This window comes from Grampus griseus, assembly GCF_964374135.1.
Source record: "Grampus griseus genome assembly, chromosome: 3".
In the NCBI taxonomy this organism is placed as follows: Eukaryota; Metazoa; Chordata; class Mammalia; order Artiodactyla; family Delphinidae; genus Grampus; species Grampus griseus.
Genome location: NC_139019.1, coordinates 62,316,080 through 62,329,930, shown reverse-complemented (window position 1 = coordinate 62,329,930; position 13,851 = coordinate 62,316,080). Strand labels below are relative to the sequence as shown.

Sequence of the window (13,851 nt, the reverse complement as noted above, 5' to 3'; positions counted from 1 at the left end):
TCAATGACATGATTAAACTTCGTAAGTTTATTATACCTAAGACCATAAGCTAGGTTAGCTAAGTTTTTTCCCTGACTTTGAAAGTCAAAATGTATTTAGATTCTATCAACTCCGAAGTTCAACCTTCTGCCTTGTGATGCTAGGGTTCAGGCTCTGAAAACCACATTTAGCCTTTGCCAACAGAAAGGGCTGGAGGAGATTTCAGAGTTGAAGGAAAGAGAAGATTTGCTTCTTCCTATCTGTATCACTTGACTTTCCTGTTTGCTGTTCCTGTGACCATCATCCCAGACTCGCTTCTTCATCCCAGCATCTGCAGTACCTTCTTGAAGGAGTTAACAGAATCGAGTTTGCAGTTTTTTAACCTTCACAGAACTGACCTCATTTGTGTGCTCAGGACAAACCAGCACCTGTCCACCATTGCCCTATCCCCAGAGATCTGGTCCTCTCCACTGAGATCAGACACACCAGCACTAGAAGAGCAATGTCTTCTTTCTCAGAGGTCACCTCCACAGGACCTATCCTTTAATAATTATCACCTCTTCCCTTTGTAACCCCCGATCCTAGGAGTGGTGGCTGCTTTTGCAATTAACTCTGATATCTTAAGAGTTGCCTTCTTATCTACCTTGTTAACAACTTTATACCTGGTTCTTAAAATTCCCTCTGTTGAAATAACTGATTTGATCTTCTGGTCAGACCAACAGACACAACTGTGGAACAGAAATGTAATAACCAAAACAGGCAGTGCTCAAAATTCAAAAATCTTAACTCAGATCATGAAGATAGAAACCCTTTTCACTTGCATAAACACTGTACAGAAATGAGAAATCTTGCATTATCTTTTTGAAGAGAAAAAATAATATTAAAAATCTGGTGGTAATTATTTGGCGATAACCTGTTCTTTGTTGTTAGATTATTTTTACCTTCATTGTGCATGTATATTCAAAAATACAGAAAACAAACATGCTATGGTTTTTAAATGCTGGTTTTTTAACTGACTTCTGAAACTCAGTAGCTAATGCTGCAGCCAACTGTTTAAAAACATGATTACAGTTTACTGTACCTAAGACATTAAGCTAGGATACTGAGTTCTCTTCCTAACTTGGCAAATTTGAAGATGTACAGCATTGGTCAGGTGGATCATGTGCTAATAACAATGACACCTCCGTTTTCAATTTTAGGGCTAGAAAGAAAACAGTGTTTGTTTTTAAGATGGAAAAAAATGTGTCAGTTTAGGTAGCTAGGACAGTGAGACTAGTTTATAAACACAAATTTCTTGGCAAGGAATTGCTTATTATAAAGTACATCACTAGCTTGGATACTGGGTTTTATATGAGAAGCTGAAGTGTTACTTCTGTCTATTGCTGAGATTGTAAGTTAAAAAAAATTCCAATTCTTAGGTGAAACAAATGCCAAGATAAACTTGTGAATATACTGATGTAGTAGAAACCTTAATGTGAATTTTCCAGGCCCAGGAGTCATCTGAAGGTGACTCTTGATTAAGAGAATGACATGACTAGACTTGGCATCATCTATTTCATGCATTTTTACATTCAAAGCAAATATTAAGTGTACTATTCCCAGGTAAGAGTGTGAAATGAGGCATTTTTTGAAGGTAAGAGACATCTAAAGACAAGGAAACCAAAGGAAAAAATAGTTGAGGTAAGAGGTAAGTACCTTAATGTATAGTGGTAGCACTATATATTTCATAGTGTACGTGGCAGAGTATATAGTGGTCCAGTGGTGTAAAAATTGCACGCTGCACAAAACCAGGGGGTTTGCCAAGCCATGCGTACTGCTGCATATGCCCATCTGTCTGCTGGAATAAGGGTGGAGGTGGGTGACTTTTTCTATTTCACACAAAGACACCTATAGATTTGCCTGGTCCTGGGGAAGGGTGGAGGAAGAAGAGTACATTCAAGTTTCAACTAGAAGACAGCTGAATTGCAAAATGACATGACTGGCTACAAAGGGGAGGGAAAAGCTGAGGGTGTCTTCTAGTTTCTAGCTTATGTACTTCCAGCAAATCATTAGAAATAAGTTGGACAATGTGTCTGAAGTGCTTATAGTTAATCCAGGAAGACTATCAGTAGGTCACCTTGCTAACCCTGACTCGTTAAGACACTGGGCCTAAAAATCTAGAGAGGATCATCTAGTTTATTTATTTTTATTTATTTATTTAAGCTTTTTTTTTTGGTCACGCCACGCAGCTTGCAGGATCTTAGTTCCCCGACTAGGGATTGAACCTGGGCCCCGGCGGTGAAAGTCCTATCCACCGGACCACCAGGGAATCTCCCAAGCATCATGTAGTTTAAATCTCATTTTATGGATGAAAAACTGGGGCCCAGAGAGAATGCAACTTTGAATTTAGTGTGCTCCATCTCTTAGCTGTTTCAAATTTTATTCGACACGTGGTTCTCAAACTTCATATCAGAATTACCGGGAAGACTTGTTAAAACAAAGACTGCTGAGCTTCTCCCTAGAGTTTCAGCAAAGGAGATTTGAGGTGAGGCCTAAGAATCTGTATTTTTAACAAGGTTCTAGGTGATACTGATGCTCCTCGTCTGGGGGTCACATTTTAAGAACCAGCGAATTAGAGTCTGGGAGCTTCCGAAAGAGGTGTGTATTTTAAAGAGGCTAAAGGTCAAATTCCATAGGATGAGACAGCATTCTAGCCCCTGACCATCATTCCTCTCCTACAAATCCTTAGACTGAGGCATATCAAACAATTCAAACCCTGTGGTATAACTAAATGAGCAGGCTTTGCAGTCAAACATGTGTTTCAATCCCAGCCATGCCACTTATTGGCCTGCACTCATGGTGCTGGGTTGGTGATTCAGTATGTTTGAATAACTTATTGTGACTAAAAGCCCTGGTATTATGCCTGTTCACTATACCATTCCTGTTTTTATATATCTATCTGGAATATTCTCAATCTCCAATACAGACATATGTACTCACTTCCTACTGAATTCTTATTCTTCAGTGGTGAAGCTTGATCATCCCCTTTTTCCATATATCTTCAGGCAATGGTGATCACCTCATTTTGTGTCTCTACATAAACTTGTACATACTGCTCATTTTTCTTTTAAAAAATCATCTGAGTTATAATTTACATACAACAAAATGTACCTGTTTTAAGTGTAAATTTTGACAAATATATATACCCGTGATAACAGGCACCATAATCAAGATTTGAAGCACATCAATTTCCCCAAAGGATTCTGTTACATCCGCTTCCTCTCAGTGGATCTCCCTGGCCCCACCCCAGGCAACAGCTGTTTAGGACAATCTTCTAGAATTCCATGTAAATGGAGGCACAGTTTGTCTGGCATCTTTTGCGCAGCACATACTCTTTGTCTAGCATCTTTTGCTCAGCACAATTTTTTATAAGCTATTTAATCAGGATTTAATTTACATACACTGTGTTCAAGTAAATCCATCTAAAGTGCTCAATTTGATGAGTTTTGATTGCTGTATACACCCAAGAAACAACCACTACAATCATGATACAAAACATTTCCATCACCTCCAAAACATGTTCGTACTACTTTGCCATCCACACCTTCTCGTACTGCTTTGCCATCCATACCTTCACACATATACAGGACGGTTTTGTTTATCCATTTTATCCACATTTTGTTTATCCATTCACCTGTCGATGGTTATTTGGGTTGTCCCAGTTTGGGGCTACCGGGAATACAGTTGGCATGAACACTGGTATGTAAGTCTTTTTTGTGAACGGATGTTTTCGTTTCTCTTGTATAAGTAACTAAGAGACAAACAGCTGAGTTGTAAGGTATTGTACAGTTGACCCTTGAACAACATGGATTTGAACTGCATGAGTCCACTTACATGCAGATTTTTTTCCCCATAAATATTACAGTGCTACAAGATCTGCTGTTAGTTGAATCCACGGATGGGGAACGACGATCTGGAAAGCCACTTTGGGACTTAAGCATCTGAAAATTTTGGTACCGTTGGCGGGTCCTGGAACCACACCCAAGGGTTGTTCAAAGATCAACCATATATGTTTAACTTTTGAAGAAAGTGCCAAACTGTTTTCCAAAGTGGTTGTACGACTTTAAAATTCTGTTAGCAATGTATGAAAATTCCACTTACTCTACATCCTCACTAGCTCTTGCGAGGGCCAGAATTTTTTCATTATACTCACTTCAATGGGTGTGTAATAGTATCTCACTGTGGTACCAATTTGGATTTCCTAGATGAGTGTGTTGAGCATCTTCACATGTGATTATTAGCCATTTCTTTGTGTCTTTTTAAATATTTAGCTCATATTGAAAATTTGGGGGTTTTGTCTTACTGAGTTGTACAGTTCCTCTTTCAGATGTATTACAAGTTATTTTCTCTCAGTGTGTCGCCTCCTCATTTTCTTAATCTTTAAAATAGCAAAAGTATTTAATTTTAATTTTAGTGAAGTCCAATTTTATCTTTTTTTTTTTTTAGCTGAAGTTTTCTGCATCCTACCTAAAAAACCTTTGTCTTTCCTTCTGAAAGATTGTAAAAACTTCCTAGTTTTGTTATAAAAGTTTTATACTATGAGCTTTATGTTTGGGTCTAACATGTATTTCAAATTAATTTTTGTGTATGGTATAAGATAAGGAAGCCTGGACTTCATTATTTCTATATGGGTATCCACTTCTAGCACCATCTGTTGATAAGACTATTCTTTCTCCCCACTGAATTGCCTTGTCACCTTTGTAGAAAACTAATTGACTATATAACCACAGGTTTATTTCTGGATTCTGTTTAGTTCCATTCATTTACACGCCTATCCTATACTATCATCACAATGTCTGGATTTCTCTATTTTATAATTGGCTGGTTAGTTTAAAAAAAAAAACACCCTACTGGAATATTAATTTGAATCTACAGATCAGTTGAGAACTGACATCTAAACATTATTGATTATTGTTAATAGATTATCTTCCAATCTATTAACATAGTCTATCTCCCGTTTATTTAGGTATGCTTTAATTTTCCTCATCAAAATCTTATAATTTTTCAGTATATAGTCCTTTCATATATTTTATAAAATTTATCCCTAAACATTTCATGTTCAGAGATGCTAATGTAAAAGGCATTTAAAAATTTTTGATTTCAACTTCATTTCTGGAAGATAGAAAATGCAATTGAATCATTAATACTGACCTTGTAACTAAACTTACAGATTATTTCCAGTAGCTTTTTTAGATTCTTAATTTTTTTTACATGTGTGATCACATGATCTACAAACAAATAATCTACTTTTTTTCTAATTTATATATGCCTTTTATTTTTTTTTGCTTTATTGAACTGGCGACAAACTCCAGAGAAATACTGAATAAAAGTTGTGGGAGCAGACAATCTTACCTAGTTACCAATCTTAGTGGGGGAAGAATTCAGTCATTCACCATCATGTGTGATGTTAGACAGGCTTTCCACACATACCCTTTATCAGCTCAAAGAAGTTCCCTTCTCTTTCTAGGTTGCTGAGATTTTACCATGGATGGGCAATGAACTTTTTATCAAGTGCATTTCTGCACCCAGACATATTGATTTTTTTCCTTTATTAATAATATGGTGAGTTACATTGATTAGTTTTTGTAATGTTAAACCAATCTTGCCTTTCTAAGATAAACCCTAATCACAGTATATTATTGAATCCTATTTTTCAATATTATGTTAAGAATTACTGCATCTACATTCATGAGGGACGTTTATCTGTAGTTTTCTTTTTTTCTATAATGTCGTTTGATTTGGATAATGCTGGCCTCAAAAATGAGTTGGGAAGTGTTCCCTCTTTTAAATCCTCCAATGATCCTTTACCTGGCCCTGGAGTTTTCTTTGTGAGAAGGTTTTAAATTATGAATTCAACTTTGTTAATACAGAGCTACCAAATTTTTTCTATTTTTTCTTGACTCTATTTTGACAATTTGTATTTCTCTAAGAAGTGTATCCATTTCATCTAAGTTGTAGAATTTCTTGGCACAAATTTGTTCACATTCTCTTACTAGCTCATCATCATAGTTGATGGGGCATTTGAGGGGCAATGCAGTAAAATACGATTTTTACCTTTGAAAATGCTAACAGTTTAAGAAATATGTTGTCTGTTCCTCCTCACCTATACTCTGCTTCCCAGGGGAAAAAAATGGAGTAATAACTGACGCTAGTGGACAATACAGCCTGACAAGAAGGTTCAATCCATTTGCTAATATTAATACTCAATACAAACCATGATATAATATGAAAGCAAAAATTCACATAGATTCTGATAATCAATGTTAAGCTGTATATAGATTATCTCAGCTAAACACTGCAGCTTAGTGTAGAAGTAGATGGGGCCTCCATGTATATCATCCAGTTCATCCCTAGCCTTCCAGTCAAGTTTTCAATGGACAAATATCTATAGTTCATTTTTTTTAAATTGGAGGAAACTGTAGTGTCTAAAAATTCTTAGTTACTAGTTACCATTTTACCCAAAATGCCAAGTTTATGATAAAACTGACTTAACAACCCAATATTTTTCGAAAGTATTAATAAAGGAGAGTGTGTCAATTATGTGACAGTCTGTATTGCTCCATATCTTGACTCATCATTAGTAAAGGGAAAAAGACAGACATGCTTTACCTTGTAATAATTTTTCAAATATTATACTACTCATTCTTGCCCCCAAGCATAAAGTTTTCAGAATAAGTGGCAATTTCCCAGATATAAATTTCGTAAATAATGTTTCAAATTCACGCATTAATACACAAAGTTTTTTAATATCCTAGTTCAGCAATATTTCCATGTGAATTAAACACAGCAACATTGATTTGAGGTCAGCTATAAAACCAAACCCTTAACACTTGCCTCAAAAAAAGTAATATATATTTTACACACAAAAGTAAATGTCATGAATTTTAAAGCTGTACCATTAATGCCTTGTAACTTTCAAAACAAGGTCTTCCCAAAACAAATGTTCTCAAAACTCCTACTAAATAAGTCTAAGACTAGATAATACCCAAAACATTAAAAGGGAGACAGGAGTAGATAGAGAGGGGAAAAAAAGCACAGGAAAGGGGGAAAGATGAGAATCTCAATGTATTTACAAATTTTCTAGGCTTTTCTCAGCCCTGGCTACTCAGCAAAGTCGCCTTTTCAGATGCTTTTAAAATGAGGTGTTCAGGCTCTATGTATCTCAAAACTACCAAACTAGAATCTCTGGGGACAATGGATCAGATATTTACATTTATAAAAGCTCCTCTAATAATTAAAATGTATAGCCAGCCACGCTGAGAACTATGAAACAGGCAGGTTACTATTTAGATTTAAAAAAAAATACCTTGATCTGCTGTCTTCGTAGCATGGCAAGTTCTCGCATGTCTCGGAATGGCTGTAGTAAATACTGATAGAGTTCAGTTGTGGCTTCTGCAAGGCTGCTGTAGGCTTCATCCTCCATCTGATACAAGTCCAGAAGCTCTACCATGCTCTCTGTATTCTTGTGCTTATCCAAGAGCTGTGGAACAAGAAAATTTCACTACAAAGAAATCCAACTGTAATAACCTATAAAACTTGCAAATTCCCTATCATCTCAGGACCTTGGAACTCTGAAATGCAGAACTAAAGAGAACGAGGAGCACTAATTGCTTTCATCACTTATCTCCATGCCTTAGGTGTCTTACTACAAGACCACTGCCTAAACATCCTTTTCTAACTACTGTTACCATATTATCCCTGTTCTCTGCATTTTCTGGAATTCCATACTATCTGCCTACCCTTAACTCTTAAAATTTTTTTCCCAGCATCTAGTAGTTTTCTCCATACTTATATAATCATTGCTAATCTACAAAGTAGTTATCAACTCTTGCCAACATTATTTTGCTGATTTCCCCAAATAATCTTGCCACTCTTTTCCTCCTCCAAATTTGGAACATTCCTTCAAAAACTTCAACTCATGCCTATCACTTCCTTCAAACTCTAGGTGAAAACACCCCTCAACTCTATTGAAGAGTTTAAAACTGACTATAATAGATTTTTATAACTTTCTTACTTTGCATTCTTTGATACTCATGTGTATATGTATGTTTATAAAGATATTCATTCATTTCTCAACAAGTAAGGACTGAGCATCTTAATACATGTTAGGCACTGGGCATACAAAAACATGGTTCCTTTCTTCAGTTTGCAAAGCAGAAATAGAGAGACAGATGCAGAGAACAAACGTATGGACACTAAGGGAGGAAAGTGGGGGTGGAATGAACTGGGAGACTGGGACTGACATATATATGCTAGTATGTATAAAATAGGTAACTAATAAGAACCTGTTGTATAAAAAATAAATTAAATTTTTTAAAAAAACATGGTTCCTTTCTTCATGGAATTTACTGTGTAGTAAATAAGCAAACTAAATAAAGTTTTAAAAAATTACAAACTGTGATAAATGCTATGAAAATTATTACTTTTTAAAAAGTAAAGAATAGGGCTTCCCTGGTGGCGCAGTGGTTGAGAGTCCACCTGCCGATGCAGGGGACACGGGTTCGTGCCCCGGTCCGGGAGGATCCCACATGCCGCGGAGCAGCTGGGCCCGTGAGCCATGGCTGCTGAGCCTGCGCGTCTGGAGCCTGTGCTCTGCAACGGGAGAGGCCACGGCAGTGAGAGGCCCGCGTACCACCAAAAAAAAAAAAATTTAAATAAAAAGTAAAGAATAAAAGTAACACAATGGGGGCTTCCCTGGTGGTGCAGTGGTTGAGAGTCCGCCTGCCGATGCAGGGGGCGCGGGTTCGTGCCCCAGTCCGGGAGGATCCCACATGCCGCGGAGCGGCTGGGCCCGTGAGCCATGGCCGCTGAGCCTGCGCGTCCGGAGCCTGTGCTCCGCAGCGGGAGAGGCCACAGCACTGAGAGGTCCGCGGACCGCAAAAAAAAAAAAAAAAAAAAAGTAACACAATTAAACAATGGGTGCCAAGAGAAAGAATAAGAGGTGGGGAGATGGTGAAAAACTATGACCTAGTTCAGAGCAGGTTAGAGAGAAAAGGCTATCCACGGAAGCTTAAGCTGAAATTTAAAGAACCTTTGAATGAACCATGTGGCAAGACACTATTTTATTTTTATTTATTCATTTTTGGCCATGCTGCATAGCTTGTGGGATCTTAGTCCCCAGGGATTGAACCCAGGCCCACAGCAGTGAAAGCACTGAGACCTTACCACTGGACCGCCAGGGACTCCCAGGACACTATTTTATATACTTATTCTTTGTGTCCATTTACTTGGTGACAGTCTCATCTCCCCAAAAGCACAAAATTCTGCTATTCTTTCTCATACCTAAAGTTTCCACTACTATCCTCTCTCCCAGCTTCTTGCTTTGGTTATCATATTGTGTTGTACATATTACAGTTGACCCTTGAACAACTGTAATATGGGGTTAGGGGCGCCAACCCCTGCCTAGTTAAAAATCAGCATATAACTTTACAGACAACCCTCCCTCCCAATCCACAGTTCTGCATACAAGTATTCAAAAAATGAAATACACAGGTATAAATCTAATTATGTACAGAATCTATGAGGAAAATTACACAACTCTGATGAAAGAACTCAAAGACCCAAATTAAATGGAAGTATTCCACATATGGATTGGAAAACTCAGTACTGTCAAGGTGTCAGTTCTTCCAAACTTGATCTATAGGATCAATGCAATGCCATTTAAAGTCTCAGCAAGTTATTTTGTGGATATCAACAAATGAATTCTCAAGTTTATATGGAAAGGCAAAAGATCCAGAATAACCAACACAATATTGACGAACAAAGTTAAAAGACTGACGCTCTCCATTCAACTTCACTAGTTACTATAAATCTACAGTAATCAAGACAGTGTGGTATTGGTAAAAGAATAGATCAATGGAAGAGATTCCAAAAGTAAACCCCCCCACACACAGTCAAGTAATCTTTTGACAAAAGAGCAAAGGGAATTCAATGAAGAGATCAGCCTTTTCAACAAATGGACATCCGCGTACGAAAGAAAAAAGAAATCTACAGACCTTAACTCAAAAATTAACTCAAAATGGATCACAAACCTAAAGGTAAGATGCAAAGTTATAAAACTCTTAGAAAATAACACGGGAAAATCTAGGTAAGCTTGGGTTTGATGACTTTTTAGATATAACACAAAAGCACAATGCTTTTCTACTCAATTTTTCTATAAACCTGAAAGTGATAAAACAGTCTATTAACTTTTTTTTAGTCTATTAACTTTTAAATGATAGCAAACCTATTTAAAGACATAGTTTTATATTTCACTGTATCCATGCTTTTTATTTTTTAAATAAAACCGAGAATCATTAAAAATAAATCTGTAATATCCAATTAACACTGATTTTCATCCCTGTTAAGCCCTACTGTTTGAAGGTGATCAGACTAATCAAACAATATCTTTCTGCTTTGTTAACAAGTAGTTTTCGGTAGGTTGGTTTTGTTTGTTGTTTGTTTTTAATAGAGGTCCACTAGAAGACAGAAATCAATTCAAACATCAGGGATTTTAACAACAGATAACACATAAATAATTTACAGATGCAGACAGAGGCCAGACCAAGTGGGATCTTGCTTTATGCCGAAAGCAAAGAGATGCCATAAAAGGACTGTTGTTTTGTTTTTCCTTCAAAAACCTCTCTGGTTCCAGGGAAGCATTAGGGAATAAATACTTTCCCAAGTAAGGGAATCTTGACTTTTATTCTGAAGGATAAAATGGGATAAAAGTGTAAAGGGAAGACTGGGTTAGAAAGACAGAAGGGCATATCCCTGGATACCATAAAATAAGGTTTACAAAATGGAGTAAACAGAGAAAGGGAACATAATGAAAGACAATTCTGGAGGCACTAACATACATGATAGACCTGAGTTATACTACAGTGGTGAGAAGGGGCACCAGAGTGGATGCAGATAGATCAGTTCATAATCTCCTGGGTCAGTCCATGTAAGCCTAGATTGGAGGAAGAGAAAAGCAAAGATTTAAGAAATGCTTTGGAGATAAAATTAACAGGACTTGATGAAAGACTGGATTTTCTCTTTACCCTAAGGTCTTTGGTATTCATTGATACAAAGAACACAGGAATAGAAACAGGTTTTTAGAGGCAAAAATTACGGATTCAGAGACACTGTGTCCAAAGTGTTTTTTTAGATATCCATGAGGTCATGAAGGGAATGCAAAATGTCCAAGATAAATCTTATCTTTAAAAAGTCTACAATCTAACTAGGGAAACAAACAAACAGACATGTAAGTAAAATACTGACTGTAGAAGACAATCACGGTTCATAGTGGGCTAAAGCAGCTGAAAAAGATGTTCTAAAGCTAGGATTTGAACTGGGTCTCGAAGGATGGGAAGTGCTAGACAGGTGAAGAAGAGCAACCCAGTCTGGAGAAATCACATGAATAAAAAGCGTCACACAATTGAATCCTGGATGGGAGGACGGGGGTGGCAGAGTGCCGTGCTCCCTGGGGTAGAGGGTACACACTAGTGAGCAGGACATCACATTGAGACTGTAAAAGCAGCACATTCTAATAAGCAGTGAAACCAATGATGAAGTAGAAAAAAAGAATGATGCATTCGATCAATGGGACCTGTTTGACTTTTAGTTTACAAAGTTAAACTTACCTAAATAACCATATTAAAGTCATGGTCATTTAGTACCTGGTTACTTGAAGCATGGTCTGGGATCAGCAACATCTGATTACTTGTTAGAAATATAGAACCTCAGAGCCCACTCCAGACCCCCAGAATCAGAATGAGTGATGAGTATGCACAGCAAAGTTTCAGAAGCACTGCTTCAGTAAACACCTTATATGGCCACATTAACTACAACATGAGGCAAAAGTCTCTGTAAATTATACAAATTATAATCCATTTTCAAACTGAATTTTCAAACTGAAAACTGTAGAATTACGTTATGTAACATTTTTTTTCCTGGATCTAAAATCATTTTCCCCTCTCACTCTTTCTCTTACTATTTAAGTATTATTTTATTTTAGCTCAATTACCACTATTCAGACTAAAATTAAGCCAAAACTCCCTTTTCTCATGGTTCAGTTCCCTATTAAAGCATTTTTAGCTAATCTAAAAAAAACAGTTACTACTGAAGCCAACTCCAGAACGATCTTCATCTTTAGAAGACAGGTACAGGGACTTGCCCTGGTGGTGCAGTGGTTAAGATTCTGCCTGCCAATGCAGGGGACACGGGTTCAATCCCCGGTCCAGGAAGATCCCACATGCCGCAGAGCAACTAAGCCCATACGCTACAACTACTGAGCCTACGCTCTAGAGCCCGTGAGCCACAACTACTGAAGCCTGCGTGCTGCAACTACTGAAGCCTGAGCACCTAGAGCCCATGCTCCGCAACAAGCCACCACAATGAGAAGCCCGTGCACTGCAACCAAGAGTAGCCTCTGCTCACCGCAACTAGAGAGAAAGCCCGCGTGCAGCAACAAAGACCCAAAGTGGCCAAAAAAAAAAACAAAAAGAAAATCCTGTTTAAAAAAAAAAGGTACAAAGAGACAAAGTCAGCCTGGCCTTAACTCCAGGCCTGGCCAGGATCTTACCTCTAATACATGGGCCATTCAATGAAACTGGATGTTTATAAGCAATAACTCACCCCCAACCCCTGGCAAATACATTAAATAAATAAATAAATAAGAATAAACAGGGCTTCCCTGGTGGTGCAGTGGCTGAGAGTCCGCCTGCTGATGCAGGGGACGCGGGTTCGTGCCCTAGTCCGGGAAGATCCCACATGCCACGGAGCGGCTGGGCCCGTGAGCCATGGCCGCTGAGCCTGCGCGTCTGGAGCCTGTGCTCCGCAACGGGAGAGGCCACAACAGTGAGAGGCCCGCGTACCGCAAAAGAAGAAAAAAAAAGAATAAACAAAAAATTAAAAAATAAAAGCGATGGCCATTAAAATCATCAAATTAAATAACTCCCTTCATTCTGATGTGTTTACTTGTTTTTTTAAAATTATAATTTAGCCTTTTACTACTACAAAGAAACAGCGAAATGATCATGAAGACATTTCCAGTTCTTTTGATAGAATTCTATCCATTAATTTAAAAACTAGCAATTGAGAATCCCAATTTAGAATAAACTGAAAAATCACAAGAGAAATAGAATTCAGTAAGGTGTTATAATTTACATGCAGAAACCAACAGCCCCTTTCATATTAAATACAAAACAACCAGCCAGGATTCCATCTGCAACAAAACAGAAAATACCTAGGAATAAACTTAAATATTTTAAGAGCCATGTAAATAAAATGTTAAGGTACAAAAAAAGTAAATAAATGGAAGAGTAAAAATAAAAATATCAATTCTCACTAATCTATAAATTTCACATGGTAATAAAACAACCTCTTCACACTTTCATGGCATAAGAAAAGGCCAATTTTAAAGTTCACATGGAGGGGGTGCCTTCAAGATGGCAGAGGAGTAAGACGTGGAGATCACCGTCCTCCCCACAAACACATCAAAACTACATCTACATGTGGAACAACTCCTACAGAACACCGACTGAATGCTGCCAGAAGACCTCAGACTTCCCAAAAGACACCCTCAGGTGACCTACCCACAGAGGCGGGACCAAATCCAAAGCTGAACCGCAGGAGCTAAGTGAACAAAGAAGAGAAAGGCAAATTTCTCCCAGCAGCCTCAGGAGCAGCGGATTAAATCTCCACAATCACCTTGATGTACCCTGCACCTGTGGAATACCTGAATAGACAACGAATCATCCCAAAATTGAGGTGGTGGACTTTGGGAGCAACTGTAGACTTGGGGTTTGCTTTCTGCATCTGATTTGTTTCCGGTTATATGTTTATCTTAGTTTAGTAGTTACAGCTTAT

The 13,851-nt window shown here is 37.8% G+C and overlaps 1 protein-coding gene across 1 annotated transcript in view; it reads right to left on the bottom strand.

Moving 5' to 3' along the window:
• The window catches only part of JMY (junction mediating and regulatory protein, p53 cofactor), a gene marked incomplete at its 5' end in the record, with an annotated part of 73,425 nt that overhangs the window by 35,855 nt on the left and 23,719 nt on the right, over positions 1 to 13,851 (bottom strand). The window contains one exon of the mRNA XM_082651162.1: positions 7,325 to 7,498. Within this exon, the coding sequence (XP_082507288.1) occupies positions 7,325 to 7,498 (174 nt within the window). The remainder of the gene's footprint in view (positions 1 to 7,324; positions 7,499 to 13,851) is intronic.